We start from the raw sequence: 20,116 nt of genomic DNA, 5'->3' as shown, positions 1-20,116 counted from the left end.
TATTGCTAAATGAAAGAGTTTGTGAAAAACGAAAGTGATAAAGATGATTAAAAATTAAAAGAAAACAAAGAGTTTAGGTTACAAATTAAGGATAGGGCCCAAAAGGTAAAGGCATGTTTAAAATCTCTAAAGCTGTTATTTGGCCAAATATAATAATGTTTTCTACTGTCTAAAGTTAAATAGCTAAAAATTCGAAGGAGTTGGTTCAAGTGGTAAGAGTCTTGGTCTTAGTGACATTTCATCAGATTTAAGGTTGAATTCCATTGAGTGCAAATAATTTCTTGAGGCCATTTTGTTGATGAAGTCGGAGTATTACCCGATCTGTGTAGAAGGAGTGCTTTACATGAATCCGATGTTTACTCGATGTGAGTGGGTACGCAAAGTATCATTGCCTTGGAGGGGTTCCTTACCCTAAAAAAAAAAAAAAAAAATTAAAAAAAAAAAAAAAAGAGTTATGGCTAAATTCTCTTACTTTTCCCATAAAGGCCAAATCTCTGAAGTAATTGCAAAATATACTCAAATATGCCTAGCTTTCTAAGCAAGATGGGTCCTCATTCACAATTACTTGTGCCTGGTGCAAGCCTTCTGGAAGTTGGAGATAACCTCGCTAGAAATGACCAACCAACAAACAAATCATAGTAGAATGGCAGGACAAAGTAGAGAGGAGTGCGAGGATTTCATACATTTTAGGGTTTTCGTTTCCTTTACTTGGAAAAAAAAAAAAAAAAAAAAAAAAAAAAGAAAAAAAGAATAAGAAATAGCTTGAAGCCTAAAGCTGATTGTAACTTTAATATATAATCATTCTTATCAACCTTTATCAAATTGGATTTGGCTTAGGTATTGTAAAAAGAAAAAAAGAAAAAAAAAATTAAGATTTAATTCTAAATTTTTCATGAGAAAAAAAGAAGAGAATGAAATTAAATCTGAATTATTGAAAAAATTATAAGATATATGTAGCAGGACAACACCTATCCAAGGAAAAAAGCAGAAAAAATAGTAGAATAAAAATTAATAATCAGTCACACAAGACACCAAAATTTAAGTGGTTCGGCTTAACAACTTTACATCTACTGGCGGAGACGATCCGGAAGAAATTCACTAACAAAAAATGGAGTACAAATAAAATCACTCAAACCTAAAAGCCCCAATACACCGAAGCTCACAAACACAAAAAATAAAAAATACAAAAGAGAAATTTTCTCAAATTCCCTAAAGCTTACTATCTTTTCTCTCAAAAACGAGGCTGCTGTGTTGCTCTCTCTCTATTTTTTTTTTCTTTACAAGCTGCTGCTGCCTCTCGCTTACTTGACCGAATGGCAAACTTTTCCATATATATATATATATATATATATATGGAAAAGTTGGCAAGTGCTTCACTGTGAAGGAAAAGAAAACTTCCAAGAACATCTCCAAAAGAATAGCTAAATGGCTCATAATAGTCAAATTTGATTATTATAAGCCATTTTTCATCTCCAGTAGATTAGGCTTCTTAACTTTTTCCAACTATTTTGCTACAGTAAATAGGCTAAGTAGCCTATTAAGTGCATCTACAGCAAGGGTGGCTATTTTAGCCATTCAAAATACCACTTTTTCTATTTTAGCTACTCAAAATATCACTTTTTCTATTTTAACTACTAATTTTTCACAACATACTCCGATAGAATAGTTATTTTAACTCTCAACTCTAATTCAATATTATTTTTTAGTATTATTTTTATCATAGAGAAAGAAAGCGAGTGAGAGAAAAAGGTGAACGGGATGAGAGAGAAATGATTAAAAAATTTTGTAGTTGTGAACAGTAAATATACTATTTTACATATTTACTATAGTAAAATAGATCAAAAAAGTTAAAGAGCCTATTCTATTGAAGAAAAAAAAAAAAAAGTACAAAAATAGTCAAATTTGACTATTGTGGTGAATTTAACTACTCTTTTGGACATGCTTTAAAACTGTTAGACACTGGAAAAATTTGTTTATTGTTTTTTCTCTCTCCCTCTCCTTCTACCCCCTCTCTCTCTCCCCCATCCACACAATAATGGCTAAAAAATAATAAAAATAATGTTAAAAAATAATATTTGAAGAAAGTAGAGAATTGAATAGATAGTCTATTCCAGTTTGTATTGAAAAATTAGTAACTAAAATACAAAAAAGTGAATTTTGAGTAACTAAAATACCTATTGTTGCTAGAGACAAAATAATAATAATAATAATAATAATAAATAACATTCTGGGGCCCACGTAAGACTTGATAAATTCAAGTCACTTTCGCTACACATGTAGCTTTCCAATCAATCAAAACCTCATTTTTTAGAAGAAAAGAAAACTTACGATAACTTAGTTTTTCCATTTTTCCGAAAGAAAAGGGTTAAATTTACTTTTATTCGCATGAAATTTTAGGCCTTTTTTAATTTAAATTTTAATATTTAAAAATTAGTAATGTATTTTTTATTGTTTCAAAAAAATATCAATTCAAATATTTTGTTACTAATTTTCGTTAAATTGAACAAAAATCTATGAAATTATGTGTTGTAAACTTGATATATATATATATATATATATATATGAGAGCTTGATATATGCCAGCTGTTTCAAAATTTAATGAAATGGATGAGAGCCTCACTTGATAAGATGAATGGGAACAGGATCCTCTCCAGTTCCTCTTCAGTTCATAATAGACTGAAGAATATCCAATTTATGATGAGGATTTCTCCTAAAAAATTTTATGGTTAGAAATGGGACACATATCCCACTAATAAAATTAATAATAAAATATTAGTTTAAATTAAAAATAAAAAATAAATTAATAAAGAAAGAAGAAAAAAGAAGGGGGTGGCTGGCTACCCCATTTTGGGTAGGGAGCCACCCCCAATGGCCGGCCAGGGGGTGGCCGAACCACCCCCATGGCCTATGGGGGTGGTTCGGCCACCCCCATCTTGCAAAAGGGGGTGGCCGAACCACCCCGAAGGGCCAACCCATTTTTCTTTTTGTTTTTTAACTTGGCCCAGAGGGGGTGGCCGAACCACCCCCATAGGCCATGGGGGTGGTTCGGCCACCCCCTGGCCGGCCATTGGGGGCGGCTCCCTACCCAAAATGGGGTGGCCAGCCACCCCCTTCTTTTTTCTTTATTAATTTTTTTTAATTTAAAATAATATTTTATTATTATTTTTATTAATGGGATATGTGTTCCATTTTTAGTCATAAGATTTATAAGGAAAAATCCTCATCATGAACTTGATATTCTCCGGTCCATAATGGATTGGAGAGGACCCTGTTCCATATGGACGAGGGTTGCTTGAGATCTGGCTACTAAACACCTCTTCCTCATTAATGAGGCTCATTAAGTCGTGAAGCTAGCAGACGTCTTTAAACTTGAATGCTGTTGAGGCACATACTTGACCTATCAAAAACCATAGAAAGAGAAGGAAATCCCACAAATGGTGAGAGATTTTGGTGCCCATGTCGGTGATGCAGGTGTTGCGATGGAGAGCTCGGGTGGCCTACTTTTGTTGATCTGCATGATCATCATGTCTCTCTCAATTATATCAATGGCCATCTTTGCTTGTGTTGATGGTGATGATGGCTCTAGAAAACCTCGCAAGCGAAGAGGAGGTTCTGGTTTTGCAGCTGGAGGCGCAGGCGGAGGCTATAGCGGTGGTGGTTGTGTATGTGGTGGAGGTGGTGGAGGTGGTGGAGGTGGTGGTGGTTGTGGAGGTGGTGGTGGTTGTGTAGGTGGTGGAGGTGGTGGTGGTGGTACAGTTTGTGGAGGTGGTGGTGGAGGTGGTGGTACTGTTTGTGGAGGTGGTGGTGGAGGTGGTGGTTGTTGAGGTGGTCATTGATTTTGGAAAATGTTGCTCTGCGTCAACAATGGAATCTAAATCTTCCTAATGGATTTGTTGGGTTGATTTCTGGCTTTTATTCTGCAGACGTAGATTAATGGTTTTGAGCTTCTCTCTGTGTTTTCGTTGAGGGGGTCTCTCGTTTATTAGCTTGGTGTTTGGGGCTCTAATGAGTCTCATTTGCTGGTTTGTTTGTTTGTAGTTGGTTCACTTGTTGAATGAAATATTATTTAATTCATAAGAAAAGAAAAAAAAAGTCTGCATTCTTGACTTGTGTGTTGTAAGCTTAATTGATTCCCATTCTCTGATGTTTCTGAGATTTCCGTCAAATAAGAAGAAAGATGAGGAATAATATTTTTTTTTTTTAAAGAAAAAAAAAGGGTAAAAATACAAGAAATTCCATTTTTTATGATCTTCCGAACTATCTCAATATTGAAAGTTGGAGACAACCTTCACTACAAAAATGAGATTGGAACTTTTTGGAAGTTGGAGACAACCTTCACTACAAAATTTTTTTGATTTTGTGGTGTGATCAGGGAAAAGGATGCTCTTTCATTTTAAATCTCTTCTATTTTCTCTATTTAGTGCATCTAGAATAATAGTGTTGTTGTCCAAATTTTTTTGAGATTCAAACTTTTGGACAACACTACCCTTCTAAATGTATTAAACAGAGAAAATTGAGGAGATTTAAAATTGAGAGGATCCTTTTCCTATGAACAGTGAGTTGTTAAAAGAAAATAACACTATGTAGTGTCATTTTGTCATAAAAATGACACCGATCAAATAGGTGTTATTTAAAAATGGAGTAGATTTGAAATTGAGAGATCCTCTTCCTGTGAACAATGAGTTGTTAAAAGAAAATAACACTATATAGTGTCATTTTGTCATAAAAACGACACCTATAAAATAGGTGTTGTTTAAACAGTAAACGGCACCTTTAGAGATGCCGTTCTACTGTTGAAACGACGTCCCCCACATGGAGGACATCGTGTCAACAGTACCATGTCGTCAAACTTTGATGACGTGGAACTGCCATGTCACTCTGCAAATCGCGTCCCCCAAATAAGAAACCAAATTATATTCAAGCATGACAAAGTAGAGAGGAGTGCAACGATGTCATACATTTAGGATTTTTGTTTCGTTTACTGGAAAAAAGAAGAATAAGAAATAGCCTGAAGCCTAAAGATGATTGTAACTTTAATAATCATTCTTATTTGCCTTTATTAAACTGGATTTGGCTTAGGTATTGTAAAAATAAAAATAAATAAAAGTGTATGTGCTATAAATTTTTTCAACGTTCAAGATTTAATTCTAAATTTTTTACAAAAAAGAGAAAAGAGGAAAATTAAATTCCAACCATTAAAAAAGTTGTAACATACATATATATAGTAGGTTTTTTCACAACACCTCCGCCAAATTCAAGGAAAAAAGTTTAAAAATATTTATCTCTTAATAAACTTAAATTGAAATGATGGACATACATTCAATAGGTTCACTTTTGGTATATCTTATACCTTCATTTTGAATTCTTAAATTTAGCTTCAAACAAACCAACCAATTCCATATAACTTTCCAATCAATCAAAACCTCACTTTTTAGAAGAAAATAAAACTTAAGATGACTTTTTTTTTTTGCTTTTTCCGAAAGAAAGATAGTGACATACGTGGACCCAATTAACAGAAGAATGTCATTTAGTTCAATGAAGAATGCCATTATACGTGGACCCGAGCAAAAGAAAATATGACAGCTCAAGGGAAACTTGCTACTTTTTTTTTTTTTTTTTAATAGAATGAGGAGAAAAGAGTTATAGGAAATAATCTTTCTTATTTCTGATCCAGATGGAAGACGGGAAACTTGCTACCTGTTTGAACTTTGAAGTAGTCATTAAATTTCAAGGAAAATGAAATATATGTGTGGCTAACAAACACCTTATCGTCATTAAGTCGTCAAGTAGACTTTTTAAAACTTGAATGCCATTAAGGCACTGATAGGTCCAGGTCAGAGTCAATAAAAATGAACTGATAATCTCCATTTAGCGTGGAAGTAACTACAATACAAATCTCCACTTAGGGCCGAAAAAATATCACAATACAAACATTTTCTTCTCTGCCTTTCCTATTCTAATGACACAAACACACACACACATATATATATATATACTTAATACAACAACGGTTACCACTTTTATTAAAGAAAATTACCAATAAAACTGTTGGGTTATGGATCAGCCATACTAAACGCAACAAACAATTATTCGGCCCACAATACAAACTCAGTTACTTACACTTGCTTACTGAACTTAAGGTCGGTAAGTTATATCAGCTTAAGCTGAAATATACATATTTTTTTGAGAATCTCTGAAATATACATATTTTTAAATAAAATATTATAAGAACGAATTTCTGTAAAAGGATTTATAATTTTTTTTTTGGTAATTATTTTAAAATTTGATTTGTGTTGGAAATTAATGATTTATGTTATGGTTTGTATATTGACGATGGAATTAGCCATGCGAGGCGTACCAAGCTGATCTTTCGATTGATCTGAATAAGCACCACGTACCGGCGACGTTTATGGACAAATAGGCTTATTGGACCGTCAAATCCCTCAGATGGCCCACCGACTTATTCTTTCAGGTTCTTATTTCTTTTTCTTTTTATATTATTTAATCGGACGGCCTCTTTTCTTGCAAATTATTTCAGATTTTGTCTCCACCCGATCGATTAATTAAAGAGCATGTCTTATTTATTATAATATGTCATTGATTCAAAAGTTTTTATTTTTTTTATTTTTTTCAATCTTTTTGTCGAGGATTGTTGGATGGTGATTATCTTACTGGGATGGATGGTTGAGGTTCAATGTGTTTTTTTTTTTTTTTTTTTTTTTTCATGTAATTAAAATAAAAATAATTTGTGCTTGTGTTTGGCAAACCATTCTTATTTTTTGTTTTTTGTAATACAAATGAGAATTAATTGATGTGATATAAAAATGAAAAAGAGTTTTGTATTTTTTGTGAGAAAAAAAAAAAAAGAATTGATTAATGTGATATAAATGTGAAACGGGTTTTGAATTTTTTGTGAGAGAAAAGTAAAGAAAATTGTTTGGGTTGTCGAACGGGCTTAATAGTATATCATTGGCTTAGGGTTTGTTTGGGTGAACGTTTGAGGGGTCTAAAAGTGTATTTAACACTTAAAAAATTCATTTGAACAAAAAGTAACAGTTTGGTAAAAAAAATTGAAAGCCCTTTTAAGGGTTCAAAAAGCCAAAAACTTTAAAATAAAGCTTTTTTCAAAAAACATTTTTTACTTAAAAGTTCTATTTCTTAAACACAATCTCAAATATGCTTTTATAAAAAATTTAGAAACATGTCAGCAGTTATTACATAATGAGGAAGTTGTGAAACTATTGTTGGCTTCCAATGAATTTGGAAACAAAGTCAGCCATGCTTTCCTGTGTCATTTTGGGCGCATAATTTGCATATTCCCATGTGTTTTTTATGTTTGAAATTCCCTTGGATAGATTAATTAAATTTCCTTCTTCTATGTGTTTGCATATATGTTACAGAGGCGATATGGCTGCCGGGCAATGATGCTAGAAACTGTAGCTGCTGTTCCAGGCATGGTGGGTGGCTTGCTGCTGCACTGCAAGTCACTGAGGCGCTTCGAGCACAGCGGCGGGTGGATCAAAGCCCTGCTGGAAGAAGCTGAGAATGAGCGTATGCATCTCATGACCTTCATGGAGGTATCTAATCCCAGGTGGTACGAGCGCGCTCTTGTGTTTACTGTCCAAGGTGTTTTCTTCAATGCTTACTTCTTAGGCTATATGATATCTCCGAAATTCGCTCACCGTGTGGTGGGTTACCTCGAGGAGGAGGCAATACACTCTTACACCGAGTTCCTCAAGGAACTCGACAAGGGCACCATTGAGAATGTGCCGGCTCCGGCCATTGCCATCGATTACTGGCAGCTGCCCGCGAACTCAACCTTACGTGACGTTGTCATGGTTGTGAGAGCGGATGAGGCTCACCACCGCGATGTCAACCACTTTGCATCTGTAAGTAAAAAATGATCTCATTGCTTGTTGCAGGTTTTCCCCCTTTAGCTCTTCTGTATGTTTAGTCTTTTTGTGTTGCAAATGTTGAATTGCAGGACATACATTATCAAGGACGTGAGTTGAGGGAGTCTCCTGCTCCACTTGGTTATCACTGAGAAGCCTATAATTTTGGGTGATTACATGAACAAAAAAAAAAAAAAAAAGGAGAAAGCATGAGAATTTCTTGACATGAAATAAGTGTTTTTTTCAGAAGTGATGATGGTATCTGGCATCTACATATGGTCTGCTATCAATTTGATTTTGTTGTAAATACATTATGGAGTTACTTGGGTGTGAACATCTCCCTTTTTCACTATGGTTGTAGACTTATATATGTCAATTAAGGTTGACAGAAAACTAAGAACTATTTGTAATTCTAAAGGTAATATTGCTAAATGAAAGAGTATGTGAAAAACGTAAGTGATAAAGATGATTAAAAATTAAAAGAAAACAAAGAGTTTAGGTTACAAATTAAGGATAGGGCGCAAAAGGTAAAGGCATGTTTAAAATCTCTAAAGCTGTTATTTGGCCAAATATAATAATGTTTTCTATTGTCTAAAGTTAATGGCTAAAAATTCGAAGGAGTTGGTTCAAATGGTAAGAGTCTTGGTCTTGGTGGCATTTTATCAGGTTTAAGGTTGAATTCCATTGAGTGCAAATAATTTCTTGAGGCCATTTTGTTGATGAAGTCAGAGTATTACCCGATCTGTGTAGAGGGAGTGCTTTACATGAATCCGATGTTTACTCGACATGAGTGGGTACACAAAGTATCATTGCCTTGGAGGGGTTCCTTACCGTAAAAAAAAATTAGAAAAAAAAAAAAAGTGTTATGGCTAAATTCTCTTACTTTTCCCATAAAGGCCAAATCTCTGAAGTAATTGCAAAATATACTCAAATATGCCTAGCTTTCTAAGCAAGATGGGTCCTCATTCACAATTACTTGTGCCTGGTGCAAGCCTTCTGGAAGTTGGAGATAACCTCGCTAGAAATGACCAACCAACAAACAAATCATAGTAGAAATGGCAGGACAAAGTAGACAGGAGTGCGAGGATTTCATACATTTTAGGGTTTTCGTTTCCTTTACTGGCACTACAAAAATATTAGGGTGTAGTGACGTGGCAACTGTTCATACGAATGGTGCCACGTCACTATATTGTAACGTGTCAAAAGATAACACGTTACCATAATTTATAGTAACGTGGTATTTTTTACACGTTACAATATAGTGACGTGCAAAAATAGCACGTTACCATAATAGTAACGTGGCAAAATGCCACGTTACCATATTGTAACGTGGTAAAATGCCACGTTACCATATTGTAACGTGGTAAAATACCACGTTACAATATGGTAACGTGGTAAAATGCCACGTTAGCATATGGTAACGTGGCATTTTACCACGTTACAATATGGTAACGTGGTAAAATACCACGTTACAATTTGTCCAAAAATAATTACTATAGTTGTAATTGTAATTATTTGTCCAAAAAATAATTACAATTTGTCCAAAAATATAATTTTACCACGTTATCTTGATAAAAAAATTATTTATTTACCAAGATAAATATTAATAATAATTTGTCCAAAAAATTATTTAAAAAAATATTAATAATAATTTTGATTAAAAAAATATTGGGGCTTACAACTTTGTGATAATTGCCCTAGAAAGATCTCATGCTAAATATTAATATTGTGAGTCCCCAGAGAAAGATCAAAACTTAAAAAATATATAGCTAAGATATGCCTCTACAACAGAATATGCATTAGTGGTTGTGTTTTACAACACTAAATGCATCATTACTACTTCTTATGTGTCAAGCATGGTAGACGCTATCAGTTCTATAATATTAACACTATGCTTTATTTCATAGGATATGCAGTAATTGATAAGATTAACCCTATCAATTAATTAACCAAATTAAGGAATTGGCAAATGTATATCAATCCCTTAATTAAGCATGGTGAAAATATATATATATATATCAATTTGATTATGTGTAATCAAGTTGATAATTATCAATTAATTAACTTAAAATAAATTTAGTTTAATTTCATAATTGCAAGTATTATGTAATATGATGTTTAAATATATCAAGAACTATGATTATATATTAAGCTTGATTAGTAATTTGCAAGTATATATATTAATATAAATTACAGGTTTATATCAAATAATTATATATATATATATATATATATATATATATATATATATATATATATATATATATATATATTAAGAGTTATAATATATATATATATATATTAAGCTTAATTATCAACTTAATATCATATATTTATATCAATTAATTATATATATATATATATATATATATATATATATATATATATATATATATATATATAATATATATTAAGAGTTATAATATATATATATTAAGCTTAATTATCAACTTAATATCATATATTTATATCAATTAATTATATATATATATATATATATATATATATATATATATATATATATATATATATAATATATATTAAGAGTTATAATATATATATATTAAGCTTAATTATATCAACTTAATATCATATATTTAAATCAATTAATTATATATATATATATAATATATATTAAGAGTTATAATATATATATATTAAGCTTAATTATATCAACTTAATATCATATATTTAAATCAATTAATTATATATGTATATATATATATATATCTATTATTAATATATATATATATATAATTTTAGTAACGTGCCACATAGGCACGTTACAATTTGGTAACGTGCTTATGTGGCACGTTACCATTTGGTAACGTGTCTATGTGACACGTTACCATTGTTTCATCGGGACCATGCGCTTGCCTGCAGCTGTTTCAATTTTTTTTTCTTTTTTCCCTGCGCGCCCCTCTTTCTTCTTCTCCTTCTCTGGTTTTGTTCTTCGTTTCTCTGGTTTTTTTCTTCTTCTCTCCTTCTCCTTCTCTGCGCAGCTTCCTCCTCTTTCTTCTTCTCACATTTTCCAGCCACCTTCTCCTGAATATTTCTCTCACATTTTCGACCTTGCTTCTAGCTTCCTCGGATTTGTAGCCGGCAGCCACTCATCACCTCACGCCACCGTCTTCTAGCTCTCTCCGCCGGCGAACTCCGCTCCGGCCGCCAACTCATCTCTCACTTGTTTTTCGCCCATCATCAGGTATATATATATATATATATATATATATATATATATATATATATATATATTTTAAGTAGTATATATATATTGATGTGTAGTTTAGAATATTTTTCTCTGCAGTAATTAATTAAGGGAATGGAAAAATTCATTATTGTAATGTATGGGTGTATAGAAATATTGTATATGTGTATGTTAATGCTTTTTTTGTTAGCTAGTCAACTTATTAATTTGGTTGAAATAGATTAGTTTTAGTGTCCTATATTTGTACGTACGTAGAAATGTAATATTGTTTAATATGGGCATGCATGCAAAATATTTATAGACACGTAGGTCTTTAGTTAGATAGTTTGAAATTAGCTAATTAAATGTTTTTACATTGTGTATGTTTTACAAACCTATATATTATATAAATGATCACTTATATGTGACATAAAATATAGAAAATAGATTATATAAATCATTTATATAAATGATTACAAAAATACATAATAAAAAATACATAATTCTATCAAATAAATTTTTTTTTTAAAAAAAAAAAAAACTACCTCGGCAACTAGTTACATGAATTTTATTTAGGGTCCCCATATGAAATTAAAATTACGTAACTTTATTTTTTTCAATAAAGTGAGACAAAAACATAACTTAAATTTGTTTTATTTAGGGCCTCGTAACAAATTACAATCTTTTATTGAGTTGTTTAATATAAGTTGGTTTAGGTTTTGCAACTTTATATTAGAGTACATGTTATTAAATAAACAACGAACGTAGAAATTCTTTTCCAGTACGGTACCCATGACAATGGTATATAATTTTGTATTATAATGTGGTTTAGGGTTTGAAATACCGCATTACTTCAAGTCATGTAAACTTTTAGTAGAAAAAACAACAAATCAGAATGAAATAAAAGAATAACAATAAAGTAGTTAACAACAATTTACTTATTCACTGTTAGGGTTCCAATGGGCCATAGTTATGCATTTATGTTTACGTTTAGCTTAATTCTTATATATTTATGTTTCTAATGTACGTAGTAACGATATGGACAAGAGTTGGATGAAGAAATCAAGGGGTACGACGGAATACAGAGAAGGATGTAGAGCGTTTGTAGAATTCGCAGTTAGGAACTGTGACACTCCCGACAAACTTATTTTGTGCCCCTGTAAGACGTGTCGCTGCAATAGGAGACACCCCCCATGTTTGGTATACGACCACTTGACAGGAGGGAAAGGAATGTGGCCCCAATACACATTCTGGATTTATCATGGCGAGAGGCCTGTTCGAGCTCCCGTAGATGGCTCGAATTCATCACATCCGGCAACAGCTGCGGGTGCAAGTTCTGAACAGGGTGGCAATATGCATGCCATGTTGCGTGATGCATTCGGCATGCACGAAGTTAGAGGTGACGATAGGGAGCCTCGGGTTGAGGTGCATGGAGAGGAAGAAGACATTGTGGATGACGAAGCCGATGGAGGTGACGTACGAAAGTACGAGGAATTGCTTAAAAAGGCAGACAAACCGCTTCATGATAAGACCAAACATAGCAAGCTGAGTGCTACTGTACATCTGTACAATTTGAAGTGCATGGGTGGAGTTAGTAATACGATATTCTCGTGTTTCCTCGATCTAATCAATCAGTTGGTTCCTGTAGATGATGGAGCCTTGCCAGTTAATACATATGAGGCGAAACGGTTTCTTAGGGACATGGGACTCGGGTATGAGAAGATTCCAGCTTGTCGCAATAATTGTATGTTGTTCTGGAAGGGCAATAACGATTTAGATTCATGTGTTAAATGTGGAGAATCTAAGTGGAAGGACGAAATTAATTTCGACGAGGATGGCCACCCCATAACGTCGAGTAAGAGACGTCCAGTCAAGGTTTTGCGGTGGTTTCCCATCATACCACGACTACAGAGGCTTTTTATGTCAGAGCATACTGCACCCTATATGAGGTGGCATGCAGAAGGCCGCACTAAGGACGGCGTTTTGAGGCATCCTGCCGATGGCGAAGCATGGAAGTCATTCGACAATTTATATCCGGACTTCTCATCAGACAGTAGGAATGTAAGACTTGGCCTAACCTCAGATGGATTTAATCCTTTTGGGAACATGACCACATCTCACAGTACTTGGCCTGTAATGCTTGTACCGTACAACCTGCCTCCTTGGATGTGCATGAAACAAACGTCTTTCATATTATCCTTGATTATTCCAGGTCCAAGTTTACCTGGAATGGATATAGATGTGTACATGCAACCGTTAATTGAGGAATTGCAGCAACTATGGAGTGTGGGGGTACGAACATTTGATGTCTCATTGAAAAAGAATTTCATGCTCCGAGCGCAGTTGATGTGGACAATTAATGACTTTCCGGCATACGCGGACTTGTCTGGGTGGCCTACAAGGGGTGGAAAGGCATGCCCTTGCTGTATGCATGCAACAAGGTCTAGACGGTTAAAACACGGACATAAGTTTTGCTTTATGGGGCATAGGCGATACCTGCCCATGGATCATCCGTGGAGGCGAAAAAAAAATACATTTGACGGTAACCGAGAACTTGAATGTGCCCCTGATGTTCCAGATGGAGATGAAATCCTAAAACAGTTAGAAGGGATAGCATTTGGGGATGAGAGCGCCGGTAAGTCAGTTAATATTGATACTTCACATGCAAAGAGAAAGAGAACTGATAATATCTTGTGGAAGAAAAAAAGTATTTTCTTTCGTTTGCCGTACTGGAAGGATAATTTATTGCGGCATAACCTTGATGTCATGCACATAGAGAAAAATGTGATGGACAATATACTTGGCACAATTCTAGACATTAAGGGAAAAACGAAGGACAACCTTCAAGCACGAAAAGACTTGCAAGAAATGGGTTTGAGACAAGCACTGCATCCTTTCACAAATGATGATGGAAGAATCTATATGCCTCATGCTTGCCACACAATGTCTAAAGAGGATAAAGCTAGTTTCCTAAAAGTGCTTCGAAATATAAGGGTGCCAGACGGATATGCCTCGAACATTTCCCGATGTGTAAAACTTAAGGACCGGACGATCTCGGGTTTAAAGAGTCATGACAATCATGTATTGATGCAACAGCTTCTCCCAATTGCATTGCGTGGATCACTGCCCGGTAACGTAGTTAGACCGCTAGTTGAAATTTCTGCATTCTTCAGGGGCATATGTTCAACTGCGTTGACCCAAGAGGATCTGACCCGACTTGAGGATGGGATGTATACGACTATGTGCAAGATGGAACAGATATTCCCCCCCAGTTTTTTCACAAGTATGGTTCATGTTGTGGTGCACCTTGCCCGTGAATGCCGTCTCGGTGGACCGGTACAGTATAGGTGGATGTATCCGGCAGAGAGGTAACATTTACTGAAAAAAATTAAAACTAAAATTTTGTTGCCATTTATTTATTTTAAAACAATGATTAGATGTAATAATTAGTTAGTTTTGATATGTAGGAGCCTCGGGGTGTTCAAATCAAGTGTGCGAAATAAAGCGGCTCCTGAGGGTTGCATTGCGGAGGGCTACATAGCAACTGAGTTGGTGGCATTTTGTTCGATGTATTTAGAGAACGCACCGACATTCCACAATAGGCCGCAACGAAACCCGGATGGGCCTAAAGGAGCTGGAACCCGAGTCGTTCTCAACCGTCTCACGTTGACACAGATTCACCGTTACATCCTATTTAACTCAGATGACTTCCTCCAATTGCGGACGTTAGTATTGTGTAATGAATATATGCATGCTCATATCATGCAACAACGTTAGTTGTGAATTAAATTTAATTGATTTTATTTCAAAATGTAGGCTACATAAGGATTCGATAAGACAAAGTGCAAACAGGGGGCGAACGATTACGGATGATCATTTGGAAACCCTACATTTTGAGCAATTCTGCGATTGGTACCGTGACTACGTAAGACTAATGTCACCCCTTATAAATTTCATAATGTTTCATCAATGCACTAACAAAACTTCATCATTATTGTATATGACTCGTAGGTCGATAGTTCGGACGATCGACTTCGGAAGGATATGGGTGCCAAACTAGTAATGTATTGTAGAGGTCCGATGGTCTCAGCAGTCCAATATAATAGATATGTGGTAAACGGCAAGTTCTTTCGAACTGTCGCACATGATGTGGGAAAAAGGTCTCAGAATAGTGGCGTGTGCGTGCCGACTGTTGATGGCGAAACATACTACGGGAAAGTAACTCAAATACTTGAAGTGGAGTATTACGACAGGACAAAATATGTTGTGTTCAAGTGTGACTGGGCGGACACCACAAGGGACAGGGGATACAGGGTGGACGAGTATGGCATAACGCTTGTCAACTTCAAAAACCTTGTCCATAAGGGGGACCTGATTAGTGATGAGCCGTATGTACTAGTTTCCCAAGTGGAACAAGTTTTTTACGTCGGAGATGAAAGGAATCCAGATTGGGCTTGCGCGGTGAGGACGAAACCTAGAAACATATACGACGTTGGTCAGGGTCAAACGCCTGATGATCCTCATGCCAACTATCACGAGATCGAGAGTGAGTCACTCACTTTAAACAATAATCAGTTGTACGATCCGCACGATGACATCCAATATGTCCGACCCGGCTTTGCACCAATCGAGGCGTATGGCATTTCATATGAAATAAATATTTTACATTTATTGATTTGTTGTTACTTATTAATTTGTTCATTTATTAATTTTTGCGTCATATATGCAATGAATATTTTTCACACTATACACATAACTAATTGGGTGCGTGCTGTATTTCACAGGGTCCTATGAGTACTCGGGGGAAGTCAAGAGGACGGCGGGGAGCCGCTTCTACATCGAGATCACACCATGTCCTGACAGATAGTGAGGCACAGGAAGTTGTTATGCTTATGCAGCAGCAATCAGGGTATCGACCTATACTTCCGGATAATGTAGACGAGCAGTTACATGCCAGAGACGATCATGCCTGTACCCTAGTCTCCACATCTCAGCTAGCTGAGATATCCCAAATACTCGCGGAGGCAAGAGGCCCGACAGGCCTTACACAGTTTGGGTATCGATATGAGCCTAGTCCTTACGAGCCTGGCGCCTCCATGCGTATGCCATCCCCGCCACCCCCATTGCCGCATGGCTTTTTCGATCAGCAGCCAAACAGCGGCGCACCTATGGATAATAGTGAGACACAGCCTGGTGAAGACATGGATGATGGGATAGGTGAGCAGCACGATGAGCATGATGATGACCTTGCTTGGCCAGCATTGACTATTGACGAGGTTCGCACGATAGGTATGTATGTATGATATTCCGAACCATAAATGTGTACATATTTATGCATGATGGTACATATAGTTAATTAGTACATAAATTCAAATAATGTATGTCTAACCATTTGTGTGCTAATATATACTTCATCATTGCAGATAGGGCGGGTAACTTTGAGGTGTTGATCGTAAAAGACTCACACAAGTTGTGGGACATTCCTGATGGAAAAAGGGTGGTCATGGAGTATAATGGCGCGTGGCAGCCCGTAGGACAAAGCGGCAAAAAATTTAGACGGATGATAGGGAAGACGTGCAAGACCGGGACTTTTATCAAGCTATCCGACCCCTGGAAGCATGTACCAGAACAAAGCAAGGAAGATTTATTTGAGTCATTGATGGTAAGTGTAGTTTAGATGTTTGTACTTAATGATTTGTACCAGTCTAAAATTAAATAATTTGTGAAACAACAAACGCTTTAATTAGAGCCTCGTTAATTGATGCAGAATTACTTCTATATCATGCCTGGGTCGGATATGGCGGCAATTAAAAAAGATGCTTTTAGAGACATGGGGGAGAAGCAAAAGCTTTTGAGGCACAAGTTGAGGCAGAAGCTCATGATTCAGAGCGACGACACTCCTGGGACAGTGTCGGCAAGGATGGCTCACACCATTTCAAAGTACAACCCAAGAGATGTGGAAATATTGTTGGGAAAATGGTGTACTCCCGATTATCAAGTAGGTTATGACTTCGAACTATTTGACTTTTGTTAATTGTAATTATTCTTTGATGGCTTAGCGATTAATTATGTCTACATATTGGATTCGTAGGCTTATTGCCAGCACATGAAAGATATACGCAAACAGAATGAAATACCGCATTACACAGGCTCGAAGAGCTTAGCAAGAGTCGCACATGAGGAGGTACTATACTACTCTTACTTACCATGACTATACATATTTGTGATATATTGCGTAGTATATATCATAAATATTTAATTGATGCTTTCAATTTATTGCAGTTTATTAGTTCAGGCAAGACTCCTACACGAGCGGTCACGTATATCAAGTCCCATACAAAGTCAGATGGTAGCCGTCCAAATCCGGTGGCCGCAGAGAGAATCGTAAGTGTATTAACTTATTGTCGTGAATCTATTGTTATGTATTAACTTATTGAGTCTTATTTTATTGTATGTAAATGTGAATGCTCATGTATAGGCTCGGATGGAGGAGTTATTGCCAAATGACCCTGCGGAGCAGGTAGAAGGGCCCCAAGGCACAATTAGGTGGACACCGGATGATGCTTATGCTCAGGCGCACAACAATAAGCCAGAGTATGCGGGTCGTGTCCGTGGAGTCAGTAAGAATATCTTGCCCGCACCTGGCACTAGCTACTCATACTATACACCGTCCCAAACACGGTCGCAGAACCGGGGCGGCCCGATGATATCGCGCGAAGAATTTGAAAGAGCCATGCAATCAGAGAGGGAGAAGCATCGTCACGAAATGGATGAGCGGCTGACGCAGCAGAGTGAGGAAATTACTGCTTCGGTGACTGCGGCGGTGTCTGCACGGGTTGCTGAGCAGGTGGCTGCTCAGATGGCTACTCAGATGGCTGCTCAGATGGCAGCGTATGAGGCCCGGATTCGCAGCCTTGAGGGGTCGAGACGTATGGGCTCCGATTTGGAGGTGACGACTACCCGGAATCCGCAAGATGCGGAGTCCCCAGCCCGAGTGATTGTGAGATCCTCAGTTGATAGCAGATCAGGTAACAATATATTTTTATTGTTTTTATTTGATTAACACAGTTATCTTATGAGTCAAATAAACTTTGTTCGCATTTAACACAATTGCAACGTAATATGTGTAGATGACGTAAGAGTAGAAGCTGAGGACGATCATAATGACACCACACTTCAGACGCCGGTTGGTCAGAAGTCTCGTTTGTCAATACATTATACCCGTCGTTCAGGCACCCCGTAAGTATATATATATATATATAGATATATATGTGCATGGAGCATGAAGCTTTGTATAGTTACCATATTTGTTGAAGTTGTCTCATTGAATAAACATGTATTGTTCGTACAGTTAATATGTGTTTGTGCTTTGTATAATTAATATGTGTTTGTGCATACATAGTTAATATGTATGTCGAGGTTGTATATGCATGTGATAATTATTTATTAGGAGTTTAAAGTTACAAATGTTCACTAATTAGCTAATTGATTATTCGTTTTATCTTTTTGCAGTTAATGCGGCGCAGATGATTGATCACGATGATTTGTGTATTATGATGTTGTATTGATCACGTTAGTTGTATTGTATTTTACTTTTTATTACAAATTTGTACGTTAGTTGTTTGTATACAGTTATTATTACTTAGTTACACGATGTTAGTTATGATTATGCATGGGTTGATTATTGATGTTGGATGTGGGTTATATATGTTGGATGTTGGGTCGTTGGTTGGATGCAGGAGAGTAGAAATGTATGCTGGTTGGTTGGATTTTTGGTTGGTTGGATGCAGGAGAGTAAAAATGTATGCTGGAGAAAAATTACAAAAAAAAAAAAAAATTTCTTCCCTGTAAATTTTAGTGACGTGGCATACATGCCACGTCACAAAAGGTTGTAACGTGGCAGATTTCCCACGTTACCACCAGTTGTAGCGTGGGAAATCTGCCACGTTACAACCAGTAGTAACGTGGCACATGTGCCACGTTACTACTAGTGGTAACGTGGCTGCATGTGCCACGTTACTACTGGTTGTAACGTGGCAGATTTCCCACGTTACTACTCGTAGTAACGTGGCATTAACCACGTTATAACCAGTAGTAACGTGTAATTTTACTCCACGTTACCAAATAGTAACGTGTTGTTTCTGACACGTTACAAAATTTCATTTTGTTACGTCCAATTTCACTACGCCCCAGACACGTTACAAACAACACGTTACAATACTTTAGTAACGTGGTAACCCCATATACACGTTACTACTTGTCCGTAACTAAAAAAATAAATTTTTGTAGTGTGGAAAAAAAAAAAAAAGAAGAATAAGAAATAGCTTGAAGCCTAAAGCTGATTGTAACTTTAATATATAATCATTCTTATGAACCTTTATCAAATTGGATTTGGCTTAGGTATCGTAAAAAGAAAAAAAGAAAAAAAAAATTAAGATTTAATTCTAAATTTTTCATGAGAAAAAAAGAAGAGAATGAAATTAAATCTGAATTGTTGAAAAAATTATAAGATATATGTAGCAGGCTTTTTCACAATACCTATCCAAGGAAAAAAGCAGAAAAAATAGTAGAATAAAAATTAATAATCAGTCACACAAGACATCAAAATTTAAGTGGTTCGGCTTAACAACTTTATATCTACTGGCGGAGACAATCCGAAAGAAATTTACTAACAAAAAATAGAGTACAAATAAAATCACTCAAACCTAAAAGCTCCAATACACTGAAGCTCACAAACACAAAAAAATAAAAAATACAAAAGAGAAATTTTCTCAAATTCCCAAAAGCTTACTATCTTTTCTCTCAAAAACAAGGCTGCTGTGTTGCTCTCTCTCTATTTTTTTTTTCTTTACAAGCTGCTGCTGTCTCTCGCTTACTTGACCGAATGGCAAACTTTTCTGTATATATATATATATATATATATATATAGAAAAGTTGGCAAGCGCTTCACTGTGAAGGAAAAGAAAACTTCCAAGAACATCTCTAAAAGAATAGCTAAATGGCTCATAATAGTCAAATTTGATTATTATAAGTCATT

General features: G+C 35.6%; 2 protein-coding genes across 3 annotated transcripts; both read left to right on the top strand.

Moving 5' to 3' along the window:
* The first annotated feature begins 6,424 nt into the window (after positions 1–6,424).
* Positions 6,425–8,272, top strand: LOC132192274 (ubiquinol oxidase 1a, mitochondrial). Of its 2 annotated transcripts, XM_059607550.2 has the most exons (3): positions 6,425–6,472; positions 7,401–7,889; positions 7,985–8,272. In XM_059607550.2, the coding sequence occupies exons 2-3, from the start codon at positions 7,422–7,424 to the stop codon at positions 8,042–8,044; spliced, it is 528 nt and encodes a 175-aa protein (XP_059463533.2). In that variant the 5' UTR covers positions 6,425–6,472; positions 7,401–7,421; the 3' UTR covers positions 8,045–8,272. The 2 variants fall into 2 exon arrangements, with proteins under 2 accessions (XP_059463533.2, XP_088367120.1); XM_088510994.1 differs by lacking the exon at positions 6,425–6,472 and having other exon boundaries at positions 7,327–7,889.
* A 3,845-nt stretch (positions 8,273–12,117) lies between these two features.
* LOC148583288 (uncharacterized) lies at positions 12,118–18,646 on the top strand. The gene is made up of 11 exons (XM_088511084.1): positions 12,118–14,447; positions 14,547–14,804; positions 14,896–15,004; positions 15,091–15,417; positions 15,864–16,355; positions 16,847–17,077; positions 17,171–17,263; positions 17,362–17,463; positions 17,558–18,107; positions 18,210–18,318; positions 18,592–18,646. Exons 1-11 carry the CDS (start codon positions 12,118–12,120, stop codon positions 18,593–18,595), a joined length of 4,605 nt encoding a protein of 1,534 aa, XP_088367210.1. The 3' UTR covers positions 18,596–18,646.
* Positions 18,647–20,116: the final 1,470 nt, after the last annotated feature.

This window comes from Corylus avellana, chromosome 10 (genome assembly GCF_965113065.1).
Source record: "Corylus avellana chromosome 10, dhCorAvel1.hap1.2, whole genome shotgun sequence".
Taxonomy (NCBI): domain Eukaryota; kingdom Viridiplantae; phylum Streptophyta; class Magnoliopsida; order Fagales; family Betulaceae; genus Corylus; species Corylus avellana.
The sequence above is the reverse complement of the archived record's forward strand: the minus strand, read 5'-3'. Positions and strand labels throughout refer to the sequence as shown.